Source organism: Perkinsus marinus (genome assembly GCF_000006405.1).
Source record: "Perkinsus marinus ATCC 50983 genomic scaffold scf_1104296955874, whole genome shotgun sequence".
Classification (NCBI taxonomy): domain Eukaryota; phylum Perkinsozoa; order Perkinsida; family Perkinsidae; genus Perkinsus; species Perkinsus marinus.
The window spans coordinates 469,566-492,565 of record NW_003207677.1 but is presented as its reverse complement, the minus strand read 5'-3'; the positions used below and the strand labels follow the sequence as shown (position 1 = coordinate 492,565).

At 47.0% G+C, this 23,000-nt stretch overlaps 10 protein-coding genes across 10 annotated transcripts in view; 4 read left to right on the top strand and 6 right to left on the bottom strand.

The window, feature by feature from the left end:
* Nucleotides 1-62: 62 nt before the first annotated feature.
* Nucleotides 63-419, top strand: Pmar_PMAR020534 (PC20A, putative; the record flags this gene model as incomplete). Its single annotated transcript, XM_002775507.1, has 3 exons — nt 63-183; nt 229-299; nt 342-419. 3 exons carry the CDS (start codon nt 63-65, stop codon nt 417-419), a joined length of 270 nt encoding a protein of 89 aa, XP_002775553.1.
* Nucleotides 420-632: 213 nt separating this feature from the next.
* On the bottom strand, nt 633-3,118 carry Pmar_PMAR020533 (conserved hypothetical protein; the record flags this gene model as incomplete). The annotated part of the gene is made up of 16 exons (XM_002775506.1): nt 633-737; nt 781-890; nt 935-999; nt 1,049-1,108; nt 1,223-1,327; nt 1,377-1,513; nt 1,559-1,617; nt 1,661-1,907; nt 1,952-2,053; nt 2,103-2,164; nt 2,219-2,280; nt 2,328-2,387; nt 2,437-2,547; nt 2,597-2,682; nt 2,775-2,923; nt 2,968-3,118. 16 exons carry the CDS (start codon nt 3,116-3,118, stop codon nt 633-635), a joined length of 1,671 nt encoding a protein of 556 aa, XP_002775552.1.
* Nucleotides 3,119-3,560: 442 nt separating this feature from the next.
* On the bottom strand, nt 3,561-3,779 carry Pmar_PMAR020532 (hypothetical protein; the record flags this gene model as incomplete). Its single annotated transcript, XM_002775505.1, has 2 exons — nt 3,561-3,658; nt 3,713-3,779. 2 exons carry the CDS (start codon nt 3,777-3,779, stop codon nt 3,561-3,563), a joined length of 165 nt encoding a protein of 54 aa, XP_002775551.1.
* Nucleotides 3,780-5,177: 1,398 nt separating this feature from the next.
* Pmar_PMAR020531 (hypothetical protein) lies at nt 5,178-5,495 on the bottom strand (the record flags this gene model as incomplete). The annotated part of the gene is made up of 1 exon (XM_002775504.1): nt 5,178-5,495. One exon carries the CDS (start codon nt 5,493-5,495, stop codon nt 5,178-5,180), a length of 318 nt encoding a protein of 105 aa, XP_002775550.1.
* Nucleotides 5,496-5,709: 214 nt separating this feature from the next.
* On the bottom strand, nt 5,710-7,268 carry Pmar_PMAR020530 (DNA-directed RNA polymerase III, putative; the record flags this gene model as incomplete). The annotated part of the gene is made up of 5 exons (XM_002775503.1): nt 5,710-6,386; nt 6,585-6,689; nt 6,737-6,790; nt 6,883-6,959; nt 7,198-7,268. 5 exons carry the CDS (start codon nt 7,266-7,268, stop codon nt 5,710-5,712), a joined length of 984 nt encoding a protein of 327 aa, XP_002775549.1.
* A 115-nt stretch (nt 7,269-7,383) lies between these two features.
* Nucleotides 7,384-9,678, bottom strand: Pmar_PMAR020529 (Surfeit locus protein, putative). The gene is made up of 8 exons (XM_002775502.1): nt 9,343-9,678; nt 9,091-9,157; nt 8,980-9,040; nt 8,519-8,744; nt 8,260-8,405; nt 7,828-7,931; nt 7,658-7,785; nt 7,384-7,577 (listed from the first exon to the last, which is right to left on the bottom strand). Exons 1-8 carry the CDS (start codon nt 9,668-9,670, stop codon nt 7,549-7,551), a joined length of 1,089 nt encoding a protein of 362 aa, XP_002775548.1. The 5' UTR covers nt 9,671-9,678; the 3' UTR covers nt 7,384-7,548.
* Nucleotides 9,679-12,505: 2,827 nt separating this feature from the next.
* On the top strand, nt 12,506-14,257 carry Pmar_PMAR020528 (hypothetical protein). The gene has a single exon (XM_002775501.1). It carries the CDS (start codon nt 12,552-12,554, stop codon nt 14,127-14,129), a length of 1,578 nt encoding a protein of 525 aa, XP_002775547.1. The 5' UTR covers nt 12,506-12,551; the 3' UTR covers nt 14,130-14,257.
* Nucleotides 14,258-15,649: 1,392 nt separating this feature from the next.
* Pmar_PMAR020527 (conserved hypothetical protein) lies at nt 15,650-17,275 on the top strand (the record flags this gene model as incomplete). Its single annotated transcript, XM_002775500.1, has 1 exon — nt 15,650-17,275. Exon 1 carries the CDS (start codon nt 15,665-15,667, stop codon nt 17,273-17,275), a length of 1,611 nt encoding a protein of 536 aa, XP_002775546.1. The 5' UTR covers nt 15,650-15,664.
* Nucleotides 17,276-18,736: 1,461 nt separating this feature from the next.
* Pmar_PMAR020526 (conserved hypothetical protein) lies at nt 18,737-19,727 on the bottom strand (the record flags this gene model as incomplete). The annotated part of the gene is made up of 2 exons (XM_002775499.1): nt 18,737-19,572; nt 19,601-19,727. The coding sequence occupies 2 exons, from the start codon at nt 19,725-19,727 to the stop codon at nt 18,737-18,739; spliced, it is 963 nt and encodes a 320-aa protein (XP_002775545.1).
* A 467-nt stretch (nt 19,728-20,194) lies between these two features.
* The window catches only part of Pmar_PMAR020525 (myosin heavy chain, putative), a gene marked incomplete at both ends in the record, with an annotated part of 3,767 nt that continues 961 nt past the window's right edge, over nt 20,195-23,000 (top strand). The window contains 13 exons of the mRNA XM_002775498.1: nt 20,195-20,329; nt 20,374-20,585; nt 20,634-20,712; nt 20,760-20,891; nt 20,945-21,159; nt 21,983-22,092; nt 22,141-22,192; nt 22,240-22,318; nt 22,398-22,538; nt 22,581-22,677; nt 22,721-22,767; nt 22,827-22,898; nt 22,948-22,992. Coding sequence (XP_002775544.1) covers nt 20,195-20,329; nt 20,374-20,585; nt 20,634-20,712; nt 20,760-20,891; nt 20,945-21,159; nt 21,983-22,092; nt 22,141-22,192; nt 22,240-22,318; nt 22,398-22,538; nt 22,581-22,677; nt 22,721-22,767; nt 22,827-22,898; nt 22,948-22,992 — 1,416 coding nt within the window. The remainder of the gene's footprint in view (nt 20,330-20,373; nt 20,586-20,633; nt 20,713-20,759; nt 20,892-20,944; nt 21,160-21,982; nt 22,093-22,140; nt 22,193-22,239; nt 22,319-22,397; nt 22,539-22,580; nt 22,678-22,720; nt 22,768-22,826; nt 22,899-22,947; nt 22,993-23,000) is intronic.

Genomic DNA, 23,000 nt, shown 5'->3' with positions numbered 1-23,000 from the left:
GCTGAAAGCTTCGAGTTCGACTCAATCGGACACCTAGCAGGTTTTCTGTTGTTTTTTTTCTCATGTGGAAGTTCATCCTTCTCTTAACGATTCTGCTCCCGGTCGTGTCACCATACCCCGAGGATGGTGATGAGGCTACCGAGTACGAGAAGGATTTCGATGGATTTGATCAAGATGCCGACGGTAGTCGTACAAGGTATCCTCCTGTAAAGCTAACGCTTTGGTTAGGCGTGATTGATGCGCAGGAGATTAGGAGTGTTTACAATGGCGACCTTCAACCACAGGAGCTCGATGCCTTCGTAAGCTGTTGTGATATTAGATGCACGAGTGTGTGGTCTCAGGTTCGCGAGGTGGATACTAATCAAGATGGTTTGAGTGAGAGGAGTTACGAATTGATGCACGCTGATTTTAGTTTTTAGTCGACTACCCAGAGTACATCAACTATGCCATGGTCAGCAACTGATTATATCTATCATGGTCCCATGATATTGTGTACATATGATTCTAATATCTTTTGAAGATGTTGCGTTCACTATTCTTGATGGAAAACGGAAGATAGAGACATGTTTAAACTCGACAAATGATTTTCAACTTAGAAATGGAAAAAACAAATGTCGATGATAAGATGCGAATCAGTCATCCTCAACAGAGAAAAGTAGAGGAGTACTCAACAGCACTATTCCCGAACCTATCATTGTAAAGAGACGCAGTTCTAGACTCGAGTCGAAGGCGTTAGCCTGAGAAAAGCAAATGATGCACGCAAAAGGAGAGGACCTTTACCAATTCGCTTTTGAGGGCCTCGTTGTTGGCGAGAATTTCTTCAGTCTCCTTTCTGAGCTTGGCAGATGATGGAGCCGTCCGTAATAGTAGAATAGAGGGATCGAACTCAACTGAAGGACAGAGGTCGTGATGGAGGAACCCGACTAAGGCCGACCTTGTTTGGTATTGTCAATAACGACTCCCTCTCTAGTTAAGGCCTCATCCAGAGCATTCCTCAACCTAGAAAATGAAACCTGGGCACTCGAGAGGAACCCTTACAAATACCTACCTAGTCACCAGATTCGCAGAGTCAGAGGTGAGCTGTAGAGCGACGCCTTTCGGGAGACATCTGAAATACAAAGAATGATCTACAGCGTTGACTGGCAAGTCGTGGTTTATACTATAAACTTTTTATAATAAACGTTATAGCCACCCGTTGAGGTGGATTATTCCCGAAACTCACCTAATGGCCATTCCAGCTAATCTAGGATGTTTTTCTTCTTTTAAAAACTCCTCAGCAGCTGACTTTAGCGCGCTCACACAGACTTCGGTCTTCTCAGTGGGTATCCTGCCCGAGAACAGGTTATTCCAGATAGTAGTGAGATAGTGATACTAACCGTAAATCGTTGAGGATGATACGGAGCTTGTCCTTGCTCGGCTGGGCTTTCTTCGTTAGTTTCTTCGGAGCTTCCTTCATGGCCACCTCTTGAATGTCAGCGCACAGTGTCATGAAATCAGGCGAGGTTACACGAACCTACGCCAACAACAGTAAGGGCTTTCGATGTGACAAACCCCATACTTCCAATCGACAAGGCTCTCCTCCATCACTCTCTGAATCACCCTTCTTCGGCTTCTTATCTGACACGCATCCCTTCTGAGACTTGTGGATACCATCATCCACCTTTCTTAGTCTTCTTCGCCTTGGCCTCCTCCTTGGGCTCAGTAGACGGTGGGGGAGCTATGGTTTGTCGCATCTCCTCCGTAACCTCAATCGGTTCATCGAGTGGCAATGTATAGTTGACCGCGAAGAAGCCATCCGCTTGCTTCTCCTCTAATAAGGAAGCCTCTTCAGCATCAATGCGACCAACCAACTCACCTATCATAGAGCATAGTTCAACCTTCTCCACCGCTTCAACAGTGTCTCCCGTCTGAGGAATAAATGCAACGATACTTACCTTTCCGACAAACGTACCAGATTTGCATCATCCCCGAGCTTGGCCTTGATGTCATCAACGCTGGGTATTTTCAAAGCAGTTTTAATCTCTTTCTTTTTCTTGCGCAAGTCCGGATATTTCTACCGTGGCAAGACCACTCAACTACATGCATCTACTGCATAGACCTACCTTCACCCTCCTCATCCCCTGCGCGGCCTTAATGACAGTAGCATGCGGCTTGAACTCGGAACCTGTCGTCCATCGTGACTTCGACTACAACGTGCTGAGGGGCCGCCGCCGCCTACTTTTTTCCTTCGCCATTTGAATGTTCCGTCCCTTCAGCTCCGTCGAGAGTAGCTCGTAGTATCTAAGAGACGACTCACATCAACATCATCTCGACTGCGAGTGGTATACCTCCGCAACACAGTAGAAGTGCCCTCGTCCATCTTCAAGTGGAGGACGCCTGGGAAGGACCTGGACCATAGGTAGGAGGAACCACCGATACGGGTGAAGGTGAGGTCACCCTAGCTCTGATGGCTGCATCTTGATCCCGCCCTTTTCCTCCTCCAACAGCTCCTTCGTAGCAATCTTTATCGCATTGATCGCATCCTGTTTCCTCTCCTCTGTCTCCAGCCTGATCTCGACAAGCCAAATGATGACAGCAGAATTACGCCTAAGGGCACCTCATGACTGCCATAGAGATGTGAACCTTCTCCCGTTTCACACAAGCCCCCTTCATAATTTCATGAGCGTCCTTAGTGACGCACTCCTGAACCCTACCACAGTAGTCCAACACCTTTGGATTCGTTATACGTATCTAAGACTGTTCTCAGCAGAGCATGGCCATGACGAATTGCTTACAGCCAGAAAGTGAGTTAATAACGGCCTTGCCGCCTTCCCCCCAGTTTTCTTCACTCCTTCCTCTGCAACCGGCAGCTCGCCTATCTCCGAGACCGCGGTCTGCTCCGTCACATCGTCACTGGGGATGTCCTCAATCGAGATGAAATCTTCTGAAAATTATATACATCTAGCTATGCAGTGTTGTGCCTCCTACCTGTGCCAAGAGAAGGCTTATGCTTCGTGACTGGAGGTTCCTCACCACCCGAGGGTGCGCTATCGGAGGGGACTTCAGACGCCTTGTCGCCGGCCTTAGGTGGCAACGGCTGTGACTTCAGTACTGTTGTAAATACTCTCTTATTTGACATCCGTAGATGATGCGCTGTCGATGTCAACCACCGCAACGGTAATGCCAAATCGCTACTTCAACAAACTGAATCACCAAAGAGTTTCCACTACTACAGAACTCAACCTAAGAGAGGTATCGAAAAACTTCAGAGCTGCTGCCAGCATGCGACGAGAGTGAATAACTACGTGGAGCTATGAGGAGAGGAAGTAGCTGCTAGCGGCAGTGTCTGGGCTGTTGGGGACCGATTCGCCACCGGCCTTCACCAACTGCTGCTGCTGTTGCTGCTGCTGGTGGTGATACGGCTGTGTCACCACAATGTAGTCGCTGGTACTTGTGCCAAGCTCGCTAGAGAAAGGTGATTGGAGCTGGTACTGTTGGCGACATATAGGGCAGAAGAGAGAAATACCGGACCTGAGGATCGAACCTGCGCCTCCCGGCTAAAGTCACAACGAGCAGCAGCCTCACACCGATACGAAGATGCTCCCACAAGCCCCACAATGGACTTCTCTCGCTCCTCCTCCTCCTTGCATCCCCTTAGCTGCTGCCTGTGCTTGCATCTCTGAAACGCACAGCGAAGAATCCATCAAGCAAGATACGCCTGTATTCCCCTCACGCCTCTCAAAGATGTAACGATGCTCTTCCTCAGTGAGGATGTCGTTGGTCCGGTCCACTGTAGCCATCGGTCGTTCGCAGAAGTTTCCCATAACACTGAGTAAATGCAACACACTTGAGCTGTGCTGAACCGCTTGCATTATACCAACACAACGACGCGATAGGAGGAGGTAAAGTGAATCACGACGAGCTCCAAAACATGGCGGTTACAAAGGCCATCGACCACTCCCATGGTTCGACCACCTGCATGGCCGTATCTGCTCCGTGGCACAGAGAATATCTTCCACCAGGATGCGCAGATACGTCCTCTTCCCCACGCTTCAATCACGTCAACGAATCGGAGGTGAAACAATTCCTATGTTCTGGCCTCTATAGTATACCCCTGTAGACACCTTAGCCTTGGGCGGAGGGGCAGCATAGAGCCCCTTCATCAGCAACCTTTTCACCTCCTTCCTAACCTAATGCTCTTCAGTACATCGACACACATCATCGCAATGGCCGCTAGCTAAGCCATGCGTTACATACTGCAGCGCTGATTTTTGCCAAGCTGAGGCCAATAAGATCGGCTCATAGTCCCAACGTAACAGTGAAAAAGCGTTTTACCTCTTTCAACAGTCCTGAGCCTTTTCCTTCAAGCACATACGGATTTATACGCTACTCAAAAGAACGTCTATCCTCCCGTTTGGAGTACCAGAGGCGTCAAATTGAAGCGACGAGCGTGGTAACCGACCCTACGGGGAGCGAGAGTGCTTCAAGAACGACACTAGTGGTGTACGAGCATATTGGAAGAGGGCGGCGAGGGTCAAACGATGTGTATTTGGGAAGAAAAAGTATAAAACCCGATCATGTCATGATGATGATGATGATAGTCCCGAGATTTCCCAGCCAGGTAAGGCCCTGAAGCACCCCACAGAGTGGAGCTGTCGATGGTACTACATTCACCAAGAAGCCAATGGAATCCGGTTCCACTCTCCAGACTAGGCATACTATATCTCCCAAAATCCTTCAACAGTAGTAGTAGCTAATCAAATGTAGGAGAGGGTTCGACCCCTATATAGGCGGTCGTCATACTATCTACCCTAACGCCTGTAATAACAACGACCAACCTCGCTTCATCGAGCTCTATAACAGTGATGGTGTTGTTATTATTACATCCTTCCCTCAAGAAGTAAGTCATCCCACTGCAGCTGAGGCAAGACAAATCTCCCATCCATCGTGCATACAGTGTAATCCCGCTGATGGAGCTTACTACTACTACTACTACTACTACTACTACTACTACTACTACTACTAAACAACTGAGAGAGGCCCCCCCTACACAATCCCCCTTGTCTATGCAAAGCCTCCTTCAACGTACTTGACAACACAACAGGTAAGCTGAGAAATCTGCTCTGCCGCACACAAACACTAATAAAACAACTAGTAAACCACAGCCATCAGTGAGATCCAAATCGATAGCCAACGCCCTAGTCTTTGCTGAGGGACTTGTACGCCGCACTTACAGCATCACCAGCTGACTCACCGGCCGACTCCAGCACAGCGTAGGTCTTCTCCCTCCTCTCAGGCGTGAAATGTTCATCTACGAAATCTTTACTACTGTGATAAGCAGCACAAGTAGCAGTACTAGCCACATTCCAGGTACGGCCCAACTGTGACCGGTCCCCTTTAGTAAGAGAGAGGCCGTCCTCAGATCTAGACAAGAGATAGTCATACCCCTCACACGACTTCTGCCATGCATATCCAACTGCTCGCTTACACGTCTCGAAGGCATCAGAGTTAGCCATGCTGTTAAACAGATCAGTACTACAAACTGACCAACACCCATATTTCCTTTACCACTACTCATCAACTAAACAATAAGGAGGAAGTGAATAAAGAAACGCCGTATGTATAGTCAACCACCGTTCAATATAACAAATCGGATGGTAGTACTGTTCAGATGAGCCACTAACAGCGGTGACACAGTTCTCTGGTGTCACCACTCACAAAATTGCCGCTTCAATGGCCTCTCAGACTAGACTTATAAGCCACAGCAGATGCAGGTTTACTACTGCTACTCGTAGGCATTTTCTTACTATCAGCAACCGCCGCCTTCCTTCCAACACCCGGGAGGACAGGAGCTGCCATGTTATGCGCCTTAGCAGGATCAACACCTCGGACTGCACCCACAGACTTCCTGCTGCCATCTTCAACTGTCGAGGGCTTACTCTCCTTCACAGTTGTTGAGCTAGCGTCACCCTCATTGATCAGACCAACAGGTTTAGTGACATCTCTGGTTTCCTCAACAACCTTATAAACATCTTCAACACCCTCCACCACGGGCACCTTCTGGACTTCATCCACAGCTATCTCTGCTGCCTTCCTCTCAGCTGGGGTCTTCAGACACTTGCTCTGTACCATCTGCTTAGCCTCTTTAACATAGTAAGGCGTGTTGCTAACAACAATGCTAGTAGCAGTGCTCACAACAGACCAACTTCGGCCCAGTTGAGACTTTCCATCTCTATTCAGATCAAGGCCATTCTCAGACCTAGTAAGCAGATAGTCGTAACCCTCACAGGTCTTCTGCCACACGTAACCAGCCGCTCGCTTGGCCTCAGCATAGGCCTCGGAATCGACAACCTTATGGTAGGTCTCCGCCCCGCACATAGCTCCGTCAACACGTGTTTGTTCTTGTGCTGACAATTCCAATGGATAACTACTCATTTTCTTAACAAAATGGTAAAATACTAGAACGAAAACTCATACTTACAATTAGCGTTGAGGAAATGCAAGAATTCTCAAGATTGCAAGATCGAGCTAGAACACACAGGACTAGTAGTAAACACAATACTTGCTGCAATAGAAACGTCAATCTCCGCGCCATATATTCCCACATTTAACACAACGATAAAAGGTGGTCATCGGCTCATCAGCGCTTCGTATCTGCATCTGCTTGAAGTAAGCGCGGTTGGAGTCACAACCGTCAGCTGGACAGACAGCTGAGGAACATTAAGTAGGCGATTGACGTGTGAGCAACAGATGCTACCTTCAGTCTGCTGAACATCTTTCCATGCATCAGGACCACCCAGGACATCCTCAACTACGGGACCACCTGACAAAGAATACTTGTGAGGAAAAAATGACAGGTGGTGGGATTGAACCTGGGTCGTTCGATGGACAGTCATGCATTACCTTCCTTATGTAATATCTCCTTCTGCGTCAACTTCTCCGATATTGGAAACAAATACGGACATGTTCGGCACCAGTACCTACCACCACCAGTCTCCTATTTGTAAACTAGCGTTGGAATATATATGTTTGTCCTCATCAGCTGAGACCATCAGTTTGCTCACTAATTATAGAAGTTTACTTACAAACTCGAATAGAAGTGCACCAAGAATTTCCCAAAATTTCCTCGGAATTTGCATACTGTCAGCAACACATGTACTTGACTGTGTACATATTCTCCCACACTTCCAGAAGTAATGAGTTCAGTCCCTTCCTTACTTCATCGTATCATGACCAGCCTGCAGCACTAGTAAATTCCCACACGTTGGACAGAACAACACTCCAGACATACGACTACTACCAACAACAACTACTACTGCGTGGACATCACTATCAGCTCTACCTCCCAACTCGAACCTCCCTCATGTATAGAGAAATATAGACATTAGCTAATACAAGCTTTCGATAGTAGTAGACGTACAGTGTTGTTGGACGTAATATCATCAGCAGCACCCGACGTCTGCTGATGATAATGGTGAACACAGAAACGAAGAAACGAGAAGGACGAGGAAGATAAATGCGAACGGCGGAGGCCGACAATATATCCGGTCAACTTGGTATCATACGTAGCTAGGCACTTCCCTCAGCAGTCATCTGGCCTGACAAAAAAGTTGTCTAGCGCATGTATCAAAACCAACATCATCTCGCCCCGCACAAGTTCGATCCCCACCACCGTTACCTTCCGCCGGCTTCTTCTCCGCCATCAGCGACTTCTTAGCATTTTTCCCTCGGTACTTCTGTATATTCTCTTTCCGCTTAGCCTGAGCCGCCGCCTGCTTCTCCTTCACTTCTCTACTCCTTGCAGCCCTACATATCTTCATCATTGATCATTCAGAGCATCATTCCTACCACTCCTCTCGGGATTTATTCTTTTTCTTATCAATAGCCTTATGAGCTTTCCTCAACTTATGGACATCATCATGAACCTTCTCCCCAGCAGCCCTCTTCATAGCCTACATCAACACAAGTGGCTTATCACAGCTTCGATCAAACTGTCACCAGAACTCCATTCCACATCTAAAAGCCTCGTTCCGACCGGGAAATTTATACATGTCGTAACAGTAAGGGAAAATATGCACATGGTCAACTTCATGTGTTGGTGACAATATGAGCAAATTTCGAGCAAATTCTTGCTGACTTTCGTACACTTCTACCCAAACTACTATAGATAGTGAGCGAACTCCCAACCTCGACTGAGGAAAACGGGAATCTTTTCCAACACTGTATCATAACAACTCGGATTTACATTACTCAACTACGTCATTTAATAACGATTACTACCCTTTCAATGGCCTTATCTTGACTTAGCTTCACCCTCTCCTCAGCAGAGGAGGCCTGGGCAATCTGCTGCTGCTCCTTCTCAGCTTCGTGTATTTCCTTTTCTAAACGCTGTCGCTTGGATACCCTCTTCTCCTTGTGCTCCTCGACTGAAGAGAACAAAAACACCCTTACATCGATTTGAACCCAGGATCTACCGATAGACAAACAAACGGCTAACTCGCTCAACTACTAAACACAACTGTCTCTACAACATTCGTACCATCAGCTGCCCTCTTCTTGAAGTTGAAGGAGCTGAAGTCGAGGTCCTCCTTCACATTAGTCTTCTCAGCGTCTTCCTCCTCCTCCCTCTCCTTCCTCCTAGCCGCTGCCGCAGCCTTCATCTCAGCCTTCTTCTTCCCACCATTCTTAGCCTTCTTCTTTCGCTCCGCTGCTGCCGCCTTCTGCTTAGCTCTTCGGAGCCTCTTAGCATCAGCAGCGTTCTCACCCTAAGGGAAACAGTACGCGACTCGTGAAATGCTTCTTGTTATCAAAATTAACATGTACATAGAACTTCTACACATCTACTGATAGTCTGCTAACTCCTATACAACTCGAATTTAAAATTCAAACACGATTGAATTCGAATAACGATTAAGGAACACATCATTAGTCAACTTCGAGGCCGACTATTGCCATCACCACCGTGTAAAGTCTATAACTGAGAATTACTACTACTACTACCTCCTCCTCCTCTGTTTCCTTCGCAGCCTTCTTCCACTCCTTCTGTGATTCCCTAGCCCTCCTAAGGAGTACACTCTACCCCCAACAACACTACCCCAACATCACTCCTACTTCAAAGCCTCGATCTTAGCATGAAGCTTCTCCCGAAGTTCCGCACCGGAGACAGGGCGAGTAACCTCTGAAGATGAATATCACTGAGGTTGACGTTACACACCGGTGTCTTATTAATACGAAATGGTGAGACAAACTACACCGGGTAGTAGATTTTCACACGAGGGTATGTAACAAAACGTGGCGATTCAGAATCTATGTTTTTTTCCGTCTGTACGGCGAGTACCTCAACGTTACGCTCCCCTCTATTACTAGCCTTCTTCTTCTTAGCATTCTTTTTAGCCCCAGAAGCCTTATCCTGCTCAGCCTTCCGCTTACTGAGCACTTCCTCCAACACTCTAGTAGTTCCCTTCACATAGCGAGGATCTAGCTGCCTTCCATGGTGGCCAGCTTCCTGTACCGTCAACGGGGAGTCACCGAATGTGACGGTTTGAAGGTATTGATGAGCAGGTATCAAATCGATCGTCTGATCGATGCCATCCCGAACCTCCCTATACCTGCGCCGTAACGTCTGCTTATTCAGCGCCTTGGACGATACTGCTGCCTCTGAAGGCTTCTCCACTAGAGGAGTGACAGACATGTCGACACTAAACCAAACTTTCCCAATACTCTACAGAATCCCAACTCAACATAGAACGGAAATAGAATCTCAAAATTCTCACTAATATGCGTTAATTCATTCGGGTTGGGCATCCATCTAGAAGAATATAAAAACCCAAAATATGTACATGTCATAATGCGCGAAGTTCCGAGAAACTATCTGAGGCTTCCTGACCTGTTATCAATATACTAATACTACGAAGTGCAATCTACACATGGCAACTGATCGATCAAAAAGTAGTACATGTGTTCAAAGCAGTATAATTTCCTTGCCTGAAATGATTCCATTTTTCCCCAAGCCCAGAATAGTGATACCCTCAACGAGCCTCGCATGCCTTTCGCTGGAAACAAAGCTCCCCTTATATTACTCTCTTAGTTCCAATCTATAAGCAAAATTTCGGCTTCATGCAAGTCAACTTTAAATGGTTACCGAAAATGAACATTCTGCGTAGACTTCCCACCCTTCTGCAATAAAATGAGTCCTCCACTACTGCATTGGAGGAACGATAGGAAGCAGTCTCCTCCCCTTCCTTTTCTGGGCATCACTCTTCAACGGAGTTGGACAACAGCGAGGTCCATAGACAATATGGTGATAAGGCCCAAAGACCAACACCTGCCGAAGCTCATCCATCTCCACAAATGCAAACACAGTTTCCTGTAACCCCACCACATATCGACACTCAGCTTGCCCACGAAGGAGACCTATACAAACCAGGACTGTCTCATCAGTATAGCGATCATAATGATCTGCAATGCATCTGTGCCACACACGGCAACCACTGAGATTAAACTCCCTATAGACAGGCCCGTGAAAGCCCGAACTATTTTCACAATAACCACCCCCCCCATGCTTCATCCAAGCCTAGTACCTTGCTTCCCCGTAGCAGACGTCCAAATGCCTGTCTGTTCAACTCACCACAGACGTCCTTATGCAGCTGATGACGTAGTCTCGTACGTCCTCAACCACTCAGGGAAAAAGGATGCATGTAAGCACTACTAAAAACAGCAATATAATCAACACTACAACCCTACAACCGATTGGTACTGTGCTAGGACAACATCACCGAGAAGAATATATGCAAGGGGAAAATGGTAAACCAGGTACTGCATCTATTTACTGCGTATTCTGGTGGATGAAAAAAATAGAAACCTTCCTCCCCTCCGCAACGTGGTGTATCGCACTCGAGTGCCCCTCCCCCGATCGATTACGCAATACTTGGTCACTAACTCCACAACGCCACTCCATACGGTCTATACAGTTAAACGCACACTTCGTTGCATATGACAACAGACCACCGCATCAATGCGTCTTCAATCATAAGGTCCGAGCGAGCACTGCTATCACTGTATCCGTCGCGGGTAGTGATTACGCACAATAGTGTTATGCTATAGTAAACCCATGCTACCTCTTACTCGGACCTCACCTGTCTGTCTGATCATTCAGAATTCCCACAGTTCCAACAGTCGATTAGCCGTTGATGGTAGCAATGATAGTCACATGCAATGGTTGAAGCATATTACTTGTTATAGAACGCCACATACAAACTCGGGTAGAAGTGGGCAAGAAGCGGTAATAATTTCCAACAATTTTCTCAGAATTTTCATATTGTCACCAACATATGTAGTTGACCGTGTGCATATTTTCCCACAGTGTGACTCATATAATGAAAAGCTTCCCACACGGGAGGCGTCTGAGTGCTGCTAAAATTGTGTGATAACGCGTAAACGAATCCTTCGCGCTGCGCGCATAATCATCCACCGCTAGGATTCCTCGGGGAAAATGTAGCCTAGTTTGTCACTGGCAGAATGTAAAGTCCGCACTCATTGCTTTCATGAACCTTAAAGGAAGCGTCGTCGAGCTCCCAAACGATCCCAAAAACAGTTCCCGAGAGCAAAGACAGTTTAGAAGCCGAAATCGACGCTCTTGGTGATGACATTGTCGTCATTATTTGCGAATGTGATTTCTATATTCACTAAATTGGGACAGTTTCGCGAAATAGATTCCTGTAAAATATAGAGAGTCTAATCTAGACCCTCTCATGAGTCTCATGCCAACTGTTGATCCTTGCCTTTATGGAAGCATCACCGATAGTGATTCACCATCTGGTTGCCAGTAGTGTACGGCGGAACGCCGTCACTCGCGCTCGCCATATTGATCGATTGACATTACACGATGGATGATCAGTGTGATGCCGTAGCCTCCGTGAGATATCTCCTTTGGGGTTTCTCTCTCAGCTGGGATGATCTCATCCACGCTTTATCGTTTTTGCAGCTCGTCTGTCGTATAATTTGCCACTATCACTAGCCTCTAGACTCTAGAGTCTAGAGGGGTTTGTGGCCAATCAAAATCAAACTTCTCGGAGATGCTTCCCGCACTGTGCTTCCAGCACAGGTCATCTCAAGTGATGATGTAAAGGGAGTCCCTCTGATTTGCTATAATACAACCTCATGTTTGTTTGTTAGACTTCATGTGTGAGTTGCTCTCGCCACTTTTGGTCATGTATTTCCTCCCCATTTCGTCGATACATCCACCCTGTGTGAGGTAGTATTAGGAGGCCGAACGTGGTATCACCCCATGGATGCCCAATGGGCATTGAGACCATCAGATGAGATATATGGGATTGCTCATATACCTCATCTGATGGTCTCAGTAACCTATCGTGGAGATTGGAGGAGAGGGCGTGGCTGATGTTACATGTTCATAGTGTAGTTTCTCTCTATAAGAATTGTCGTGTTGGCCCTCAGATTCGTTCATCGCCGCTCACTCGCTGTGATTACTCGGGGCACTCTTGTACCGATTTTTCTATCAGTTTCGCTACGCTGTGTAATCTTTGCTCTCACGGAAGTCCTAATCATCCTCAATGGGTGGCCTAGGATTAACGGACCTAGATCGGGTCCTAGAGATAGAGGAGGACGAGGAGACAGGCCGCTACTACCATCATCACTCCACCAATCGAGTCAAAGCTCTTCCTCCGATACATCAGCAAGTTGGTGACGATGCTCTACGTGGAGTACCACTGTCTGATGTGGCTGCCCGGTGGTTGATATTTCGGGGCTCAAAAGGCACTAGTTCGACCTACAACCTGTCCCACCCTGTCAGCCACTTGGATCTCTTTATCAGTCACTCCTGGGCCGCTAATGCGTTCTGGAAGCATCTATCACTGGTCACTGCATATTACATCTACATCGCGTATATAGCTCTACTCATACTGTCTATCTCTCTTTCCATTATGGTGTACTTCCTGCCAAGTCGTAGGGAGTTCGTAGCCTTCTATGTTGAGATAGGAGGGCTTATGGTTGTTTGTTTCGGGGTCGCTTTTGGCTACATCTTCCCACGGTTGTTCCGGAAGGATCAGGTAGTCTTTCTAGACAAGTGCTGCATCTCTCAGACTGATATAGAGTTGAAGAATATCGGAATCCATCATATCAGCTCCTTCCTGAGCAGATCGGATGGTCTCGTCATACTGTGGTCGACCGATTACTTCTCGAGGCTCTGGTGTGTCTTCGAGCTGGCGAGTTTTCTTAGAACTCACGAGCCAGGAAGAGTGACTTTCATCTCTATTATTCAGACTAAATTCAGTACTCTAGTGGCACTGTGTGAGGCTGCGATCCTGGTGACCATGACTTCAATTGATCTCTCGGCAGTGAGCAAACAGATCGAGTCCTTTACACCTTTAATCCTTTATCTTTCTCTGGAAGCTGTAGTTACAATCATTATTAGTACTATTGTTTGCTTCATATTTGTACCAGCGAAGGCCAACTTACAGGCCCAGATCAATAACTTCACCGTGGCTAGTGCCCAGTGTACTTTACAGGAAGATCGTGCATTCATAAGGGAGAGCATTGCCAAGTGGTATGGCTCAGAGGCTCAATTCGAAGGGAATCTCCGAGCTCATTGGGCGGAAATAGCTGCTACTCAAATGCCGATATGGACGTTGAGCAAACGAGGTGTTTATATAGTAGTAGCACCCTTCATTGCCTATGGGATACCAGGATTGGCCTTCTCTTTGTCCGCAGATGGTCTCCATCCTGTCACAGAATGGTGGAGGCCTTTACGAGATATGCTTATACTGACGATCATGCTTGGGTGCCGAACTCCTTTGATTGCTAATGTGGCCTATAAAATGTATGCGATGAATACACTGCATAGTCGACTGTCGAAGGTTGTACTATACACGGCCATTGTTGCATTTGGTTTAGCTTATGATGCTACCTTGGTTGTTGGTGGTGGAGCCGCCTTGTTCAGTAATACTACAGGCTATCAGATCAACATTCCGGAACCTTATGGTTGGATATTCGTCATACCAGTGGTCTTCGTGTTGGTCTACCTGTACATAGCGTATACAAGGCACACTGATGTTACCCCAACAGCTGTTGCTGCTGATTCAGGTCGTTCGTTTGCACAACAATATGCGCCTACCACTTCATCGTCAGTGTGAAACAGATGTTCTCTTGTTATGGTACTCACAGCGATTGCTGCTGCTGTGCGGGACTGGCATGTCCAAATCACTCTATATGATTCCTACTCTATCCTTCCTGGTCCCAACCAGCAGATATAGCCTCGTTGTTCATATTATTACTGAAATAATAGCTAAGGTTTAAATAGCCTTGAACGTTCCTCTCCGTCATAATCCAGTCAGTATCCTCTACTCCGACATATTGTGTTTGAGTTTCGTTGGGGTGGTTCACTACAGACAAGGAGTCAATGCTATTGACTCAATAGTCAGATCTCGCTTGTGTCGTCAAGAAATCAACTAAGCGGGGCAGCTATGCCATCCCAAGGCGAGTCTTAGTATAATTAACTGGATGCGGCAGACATGCTTCAATGTGAATAATTTCTCAGTGCGGGGCAGCTATGCCATCCCAAGACGAGTCTTAGTATAATGAACTGGATGCGGCAGACATGCTTCAATATGAATAATTTCTCAGTGTGGGGCAGCTATGCCATCCTAAGACAAGTCTTAGTACAATTAACTGCCAGTTAATGACTGGATGCGGCAGACATGCTTCAATATGAATAATTTCTCGGGGTAGGGTAGCTCTGCCACTCCAAGATATGCCTCATTAGAATCACTTCCTCTGAGCGGGACAGCTACGCCGCCCCAAGATATCCTCCAGTACAATCAGTTTCTCCATTTGGGGCAGCTATGCCCCCTCCAAAAGGCGTCTCAGTACAATCAATTCTTCTGTGTGGAGCAACTGTACCATTCCAAGATATGCTTCAATTCAATTAATCTTCTGAAGTCAATCTAGCTGTCAATAAGGCCTATTCTACTCGGGGCCGATATGCCACACCGTGTTTGGCTTGACTAGCTTTAGTAAGATATGGTGATTCTCACATGGATTCTTCCATATTATTGATTCAGGTGTCCTTGAGAAAACTTATTGTTACGGTTATTAGTATTCAAGCTAACGGCTGATGACCGATGACAGTGGAATGAGTCTGAATAGCACAATCTCTTTCATAAAACGTTTGGATCCATCGTAAACTTTGGGTACGCTTCTGAGATCACTATGAAGGCAGTGCAACATGCAATTAATCTTTAATCACTTCCATCGCGAAGGATGGGATCGTAGTTGACAACTCGTTTATCGATCAAAGTTGCGTGCGCGACCTCGTCGAAAAGTAAGTAGTTCTGGATTGATGTCCGAATAGCCTAAATAGACCCTTTCTTACATTAGGTGCTTGTTGATTTCCGGATTCCTGATCCTGCTCGCTCTTACGCATTTCGCTGAATCTCGTATGATGGAACAGATGATACCCTTTATGGAAAGAATGCAGATAGAATTATGAAAATTGTGAGAATGGTACCATGTGACCCTATCTGGGGGTTTGGATGAGGTTATTACTACCGCCCCATGTTAATTAGTCTTCTGACAAACAGCGTCGTTACAGTGCGTCTAACTGTAGAGATGTAGTTTGGGTTCAGAAGGATGCTGTTTTTATTCTTCAAGTTTCTCGGTTTCTTGTTTGATGCCCCTGTTCTCGTTACCACAAAGCAGCAAGCCCCTGTCATGGACCGATGCCTCCGGTAATACCTATTCCTATTACGAGCAGCCTTTTTTGAAGTCCGTTATCTTCATTCTGGGCCAGGAGCTGTGTGAACGATTGGCATATTACGGCCTAACGCCCAACTTGCAGACCTTCCTAAAAGAGTTTGCTGGTATGGATGATAGTGGAGCCAACTCTTACATTTCTATTTTCAATTCGATCATTTACTTGACCCCCCTAGTGTCGGCCGCTCTATCCGATACTATCCTCGGTCTATACGTCACTATCGTCGTATTTTCACTGATCTATGCATGTGGGTTGGTTCTACTGACGCTATCAGCAGTAGAGTCCATCTCTGAACAATGGATGATTGATGTGGCACTACTCTTCCTCATTGCACTCGGTGCTGGTGGTATCAAGAGTTGTGTCAACATCATGGGTGCCCAGCAATTCCATCCTGAGTACCACAGGAGCCTTATCACAAGGTATTACACCTATTTCTATGCTACTATCAACGTTGGTAGTATTATTGGTGGTATCGTCTCCCCCATCCTTGTGCAGGAGTGCTCCTTCTTCGTGGCTTTCCTCTTCATTACAATCGTCTTCTTGTGCGCCTGTGTAGTATTCCTATCGGGTGGTATATTGGGGAGATATGTCAAGCCGAAGCCGCAGGGTTCGGCAGTTCTGAAAGTGGTGGAGGTCCTCTGCGTCGCCTGTACAAAGTTCTCACTCGATAAGTGCAAGAAGTCGAAGGGTGGAAAATTTGAGGATTCCTTTATTGAGGACACGAGATGTTTATTGCGACTGGTGCCTATGTTTACTATTGTTATCCCATTCCAGATGGTCTACACTCAAATGACTACTGCTTATTTGACGCAGGCCAGTAAGATGGATACAGACACCTTCGGTTGGGATATGCCTGCAGCAATGTTCCAGAATGTCGATCCCTTCGCTGTTATTGTTAACTCGCTGATATTGGATCAGCTCGTATTCCCCTTCCTACAAAGGAGAAACATGATGCCCTCAGTGTTGGTGAGATTTTGCCTGGGTTGTGTGGCTGGTGCATGCTCCTTGTTATGTGCTATGGGGTTAGAGTATGTCGTGATGGCGAAGCCTTTATTCACTATCTCAGCATGGTGGCAGGTCCCTCAATTCTGGCTTATTGCTCTCGGTGAGTGTTTTCTATTCGCTACCTCGTACGAAGTCGCCTTCACTTACTCACCTGGGCAATTGAAGGCATGTGCTTCTGGGTTAAACCTCTTGTTCTTCTCATTCGGTTCTATGCTCTCGGCCGTGCTCTTCCAGGTCTGCTCGCCCTGGTTACCTGATTTCAAACCCGACGATCCTTCTACATGGGGCGGATCTCATTACGATTATTACTACATGGTCTTGATCGGCTTTTGCATCCTGGGTGCTCTTGGCAGTCTAGCGCTCATTCCTTACTTCAACAGGGTCGCGGCGGCTAACCTGGGAGTTGCTCAAAAGGATACCAGGCAGTCGAAGGGGAGCACTGTCGACTCGGAGGCCGGCGGCGTGGACGGTAAATCTTCGAAATCTGCTGTGAAGTCTGACCCTGCTGACTTGGAAGGTTAGACTTCGTGCAGCATCTTTCGTACTGCGATGTTGCCCATCTCGTTGGTGGGATGGTGGTGACCACATTGCGGCGCTTTTTACCCTCTTCATTGGGGATGTGGCGTTGCACACTGTCTACTAGGAGTTAACGTGGAGTGTGTTATCGTGTTCACCATCGCGGCATCGGATGCTACTGTAGTTTACTATCAATCAAGTTATCACCTTCATCATCGCTTACAGCATTAGCTCATTCATACTATTATCGCTGGAAGGCAGGTGAACCACCATCTTACCTTTCAGGCTGATACTCTTATAAAATATAGTCAGTCATTTGTCGTCATTGTTCGTCGTGAGCGTTGTCGGAAACATCATCCCTGCCATTATATGACCACTTAGTTGCATCGCGTATGCGTGCTCTGAGGCAGATTTGTGATGGTATTGCCGTTGATGTGTTGTCCAAGAAGGCTACGTAAATACTAGTAGCTTGTGATGTACTTCTCATTCTTCCCCTCACTCTATTCTCAAGCTCAGACTATTTGTCTCTCCAACATTCATATGCGCACTGCTGCTACCAACGAAGCACTCACTCGATAGTCTGGATGATGATGAACCTGTTGTTGTCCCTGTCTGAGTTGCTCCATATGTTGGTAGTAGTTGTTAGTCTTTACCGCTGTATCTCAGGGCTCTGGTTGTAATTGCTGCAGCTGGTTTGGTTCTAGGTCATTGCTGACCGTTTATATCACTGCTACGGGCGGTTGAACCGTCACGGTTCCCTCGAGTCGTCAGCAGACTATAGCTGATTAATATGGTTACGGCATGACTGTTGGTTGCTTGAACGAGTTGTCGTTCTTCTAGGCTATGGTGACAACTTATCGTAACCAACGCGCTAATGCCACTACTACTGGTGTGCTCGCTGCAGAGTTTAACTATCCCTACTACGTCAGTAACGCCCCTACTGTACTACATACATGTCGTAACGTAACCAGCTTCCGTTGCTAGACGAGTACTGATCATTATCGGTACTGTGGAGGCTGAAGCTGCTGCTAACACTGGTGTTGCCAAAACCGATAAAAGTCGGTGATTGGCTCCGGTGAATACTCGAAGCTTCTGTGTTCCAGCGGTATAACTTCGCTGAGTGTCATCGCCGCTTTCCTGTTTCTTATGTTGTTGGCAATGGTATGAGCACCGAATTGGTCAAACATCGTCTCCCCTGTTCAACATTATACGAATGTTGCGGGTCCCGTCCAAGGACGTCGAGACGATGTTCAGGATTCTAAGGTAGTTGTACTATGACCCTTATTCTACCCTCAATACAACCATCTGTCGTTGTGATTATCAAGGTTTTACACTACCTGGTTTCCGTCGGTAATATGATGAATAACCTAAGTACGATCGCTGTTGAGTATGGGAGTGATGGTAAATGCCAGGAATCTATCATAATGCGATATCTGGGACGGCACTAGATCTGACGGCTTCGAGCTGTTATCGGAAGTGGTGTAACTTCGTGTCGTTCACATCTTTCCTCGGATTGGGCGGGTACGTCGTCTTGAGATATGCTCCGGTTACCGGAGTCCGGTACGAGCACTCTTGTAAACCCGACACATCTCGAGGACAGATATGCCCGTCTTGAGGGCAGATATGCCAATATTGGGGGACAGATATGCCAGTATTGAGGGCAGATATGCCAATACTGGGGACAGATACGCCAGTATTGAGGGCAGATATGCCAATATTGGGGACAGATATGCCAGTATTGAGGGCAGATATGCCAATACTGGGGACAGATACGCCAGTATTGAGGGCAGATATGCCAATATTGGGGACAGATATGCCAGTATTGAGGGCAGATATGCCAATACTGGGGATAGATACGCCAGTATTAAGGGCAGATATGCCAATATTGGGGACAGATATGCCAGTATTGAGGGCAGATATGCCAACACTGGGGACAGATACGCCAGTATTGAGGGCAGATATGCCAATATTGGGGACAGATATGCCAGTATTGAGGGCAGATATGCCAATACTGGGGACAGATACGCCAGTATCGAGGGCAGATATGCCAATATTGGGGACAGATATGCCAGTATTGAGGGCAGATATGCCAATACTGGGGACAGATACGCCAGTATTGATGGCAGATATGCCAATATTGGGGACAGATATGCCAGTATTGAGGGCAGATATGCCAATATTGGGGACAGATATGCCAGTATTGAGGGCAGATATGCCAATTTTTGGGGCAGATATGCCAGTCTCGAGGGCAGATATGCCGATATTGGGGATAGATATGACAATCTCCGCGTGACATATCTGTCCTATAAACTGTCGACAACCATGCCTGACTATGAGCACAGAAATCGTGAAGGATTTCTTCCGCTGTATGAAAGATGCGATAGGCCCTCTTTCGAGGGAGCTCCTCGGCGATTGCCGGCAACAATTTGCAGCAAATCAGCCTATGAGAGATGGTCATTGCCTATCCTCGGCTCTTTCGCATCGAATACGAATATTCAGAGCCACGCATCATGAGCTTCCTCATTCCGCAATTGTGCGCAGATGATTTGAGCGTATGCTCTAGTTAGATAGACACGGAGATTCTCCACGCCATATTATGCTTTGGCATGAAGCGCTGGCGAGAGTGACGCCCCCAAGCATAAATGTGAGAAAGCTAACCCGAAACGTGGTTTGCGGAAACGTAAAAATGTTGTTGCCAGGGTTCGAACTCGCGACCTATTTTCAGGGCGAGGCAGTTTCACGCGTTCATGCCCTTGAGTCAAGGCCTGTACAATTGATTCTTGTAGTTCTGATTTTTCGTTTGATTCTAAGTTCAAGAATTTCGCTCATTTCACTTGGTAGAGTCGCTGTACTTCTCTTCTTTTGGCTGTCCTCATCTGTTGCTGTTAAATGATGGTCTGATCAGCGCTAGTTTCTTGTCACTTAATGCAAACTCCAACAAACAAGAACGATTCCGTGATGAACACCGTCCAACGAGGCGGTGGTTCTCGTATTCTGACTGTCTTAGACTGGGATGATACGATTTTACCCACGAAGGATATCATCAAACATGATGGGGAGGTACGGCAGAGTTTCATAGTCGGTAAGACACTCTTGGCATTCAGATGGAGCTCCCTCAGCGGTTCATCAGTATTGCGGCATCAGTGTTGGAGCTTCTATTGGAGTTGTCAGCCGATGACGGCTTGATAATACTAAGTTCTAGCACTGAAGGATGGGTTCAGCAGAGCTGTGCTACTTTTGCTCCCGAGTTGGAACCCCTCCTCGAGCGGGCTCGAATTGTTCACACCCCGAAGACGACTCGTCAATTGGGTTTCAAGTAGCACCACTTGAGTAGAGGTAAACTGGGGTCATGTTGTGGTCTCAGACAAAAGTGTCCGACGGTTGTTCAACTTGCCAACAAGTTCTGTCAGGCCGGTTTCGCCTCGAACGATAGCCACTTGGAGGTCAGTCGAGAATTCCTCACCTGTATTTGGTCACTCTATGTGTTCAGATGCTATTGATTGGTAATATGCCGGGTGATGTGGAACCAGCAAAAGCTCTCCGAGTGCTGTACCCTTGTGTGCCCGTTAAGACCTGCTTGTTGAAGGAAGTTCCAAGTGTGATCGACCTGGAGCGCCAATTGGTAATGATGTGGGAAAGGTGTGGTATGACTGTTGCATACCGTCACTCCTTCAGAGTTATCTCCTGCACTCATTGACGCCGTTGGTGGATGACCTCAGTGGAGTAGACGATTACTCTATCGCCCAAGCCTGCGAAATCGCTGAGATAGATGAGTATTCGAAGCTCTGTGCGAGAAGAAGGACCATCTTGAGGGGAGCGACTGTAGCTGGAAAGGTTAATGCTAAATCTGATATCCCCAAGCCGGAACACGACAAACCACTGAAACATGGGTAGGGTGCGTGAGGGCGTGCCTGGCTTATGCCAATTTGAGTCGATTTATGGAAAAGTCAGTTGTCTTAGATACCGCCGAAGGTCTCTCGCTTGCGAAGCATAATGTTTATGGTTTTTGAGGCTTTGGTAGTGATTGTTTGAAAGTTTTGCTTGATCTCGTGGTGCCTGGGGACTATGCTTTCTTTACACATTGATTCTCAGTAGTACTTCTATTATAACCACAGTAGGACTTATTCTACTGCTACTACGGTTTGGCCATCTACAGAGTGGCGATATTATGGGATGAAGTTGATGTTCTTGTAGTCTTTGTATGCCTCGTATGTCTGTATGTATCGTATGCCTCTAGTCTTCATTGTATTCGGCATAAGACTATGCGATCATTTCGAATACTTAGTTATGTCAGTTTGTATGTATACTTCCATAATTGTTTCTCGGATCAGCAGGCCAGCTGTTGCCGGTTGAAATCTAGAGTTTTTTGGTGTCTCAGAGGTTTTTGTCGATGAATTGCCACGGTTGCTGTCGCCTCCCTGAGGCGTTCCGGGTTGTCACTCAGAGGCTTTTTTATGCCCTCTCGTACTTTGTTGATAACGAAGGGTTTGCTTATGTGAATAGATCGTCAGTGTTATAATAACTGTAGTGTAGGCCGTACTCGTATCAGATGGAGGGTATCCACTGACGAGAAGGAGTAGATGATTTTTCACTTTTCAAGGGAGAAGAGAGATTAGTAGGAGCGAAGGAAAGCAAATACTGATTGTCTCTCGATAACTGAGCGTGTTAAGTTCATGGTTGGAAAGTGTCCGGATTGTGCGAAGTTGTTCTTAGCGCAATGGCTCAGCTACGACGATATAGAGAGAGGGAGATGGCCAAGTTCAGAGAGGCAGAGGCCAGGAATGAGTCTTTGAATAGGATGCTTAAAGATCAGATCATAATAGGTGGGCAGGTGGTAGTAGGTTGGTCGAATGACCTGTTGTTGGGTGTAGGGGGCCACACTAAGAGCGATAAGAGGGTTGACATGAGGAGGTGGAAGAGAGAGTAGCAGTTAAATGGATATGTCTACTGTGTCGAATTGGTCCGCTTAGGCAAGAGGAGATGGCTAGGGAGAGAGCAGCGGATGCCGAGTATTTGGCGAAGGCCACACATGTTGAGACGAAGAAAACGGTATTGTAGACTGTTTTGTGCGGCTTGATTCGCATGTATAGGAGTTTTTTTGGTGAGTGTAGGTGTGTGTTGTTGTTAGATGATGGCGATGGAACAAGCGGCAGCAGATGAGCTGGAAGCAAGGAAGGCCAGGGCGGTGAGAGAGGATCAGTTGAGGAGGCGGATATGTGAGGAGAGTGATGAACTGAGGCAGTTGAAGGATAGGATAGAGCAGGCTAAGGTGAGTGAGTTTAGTGACAGGGAATGTAGGGGGAGGGAGTAGGTTAATCGAGAGAGAGCAGTACAGCTACTTGACATGGAGTATAGGACACAGGAGCAGCGGAGGGAGGAGGAATTGTTGGAAACTCAGCTCGAAATGGGTGGGATGAGGCGGAGGAGTGGTAGAGGTAAGGTATGCTTCAGAACGATTAAGAGATTTGGAGGAGGAGAAGTTGAAGGAGCTTACAGTGGTAGTATTGGCAGGCGTTGCACCAGCATCGCTCCGCTAAGATTATTATACTTTATTTAGCACGAGAGGATGCAGCACACTAAGAGTCTGCAGCAACGGCAGATTGCCGAGAAAGAACAGCAGAGGGATATTGTGAGTGGGGGGGAGTCGAGGAGGTTGTCATTTGGTATCTCTGCTTCAGGCAATGTTGGAGCATGAAAGAGAGAAGGCGAGAGTGGATGCGGTGGTGAGGAG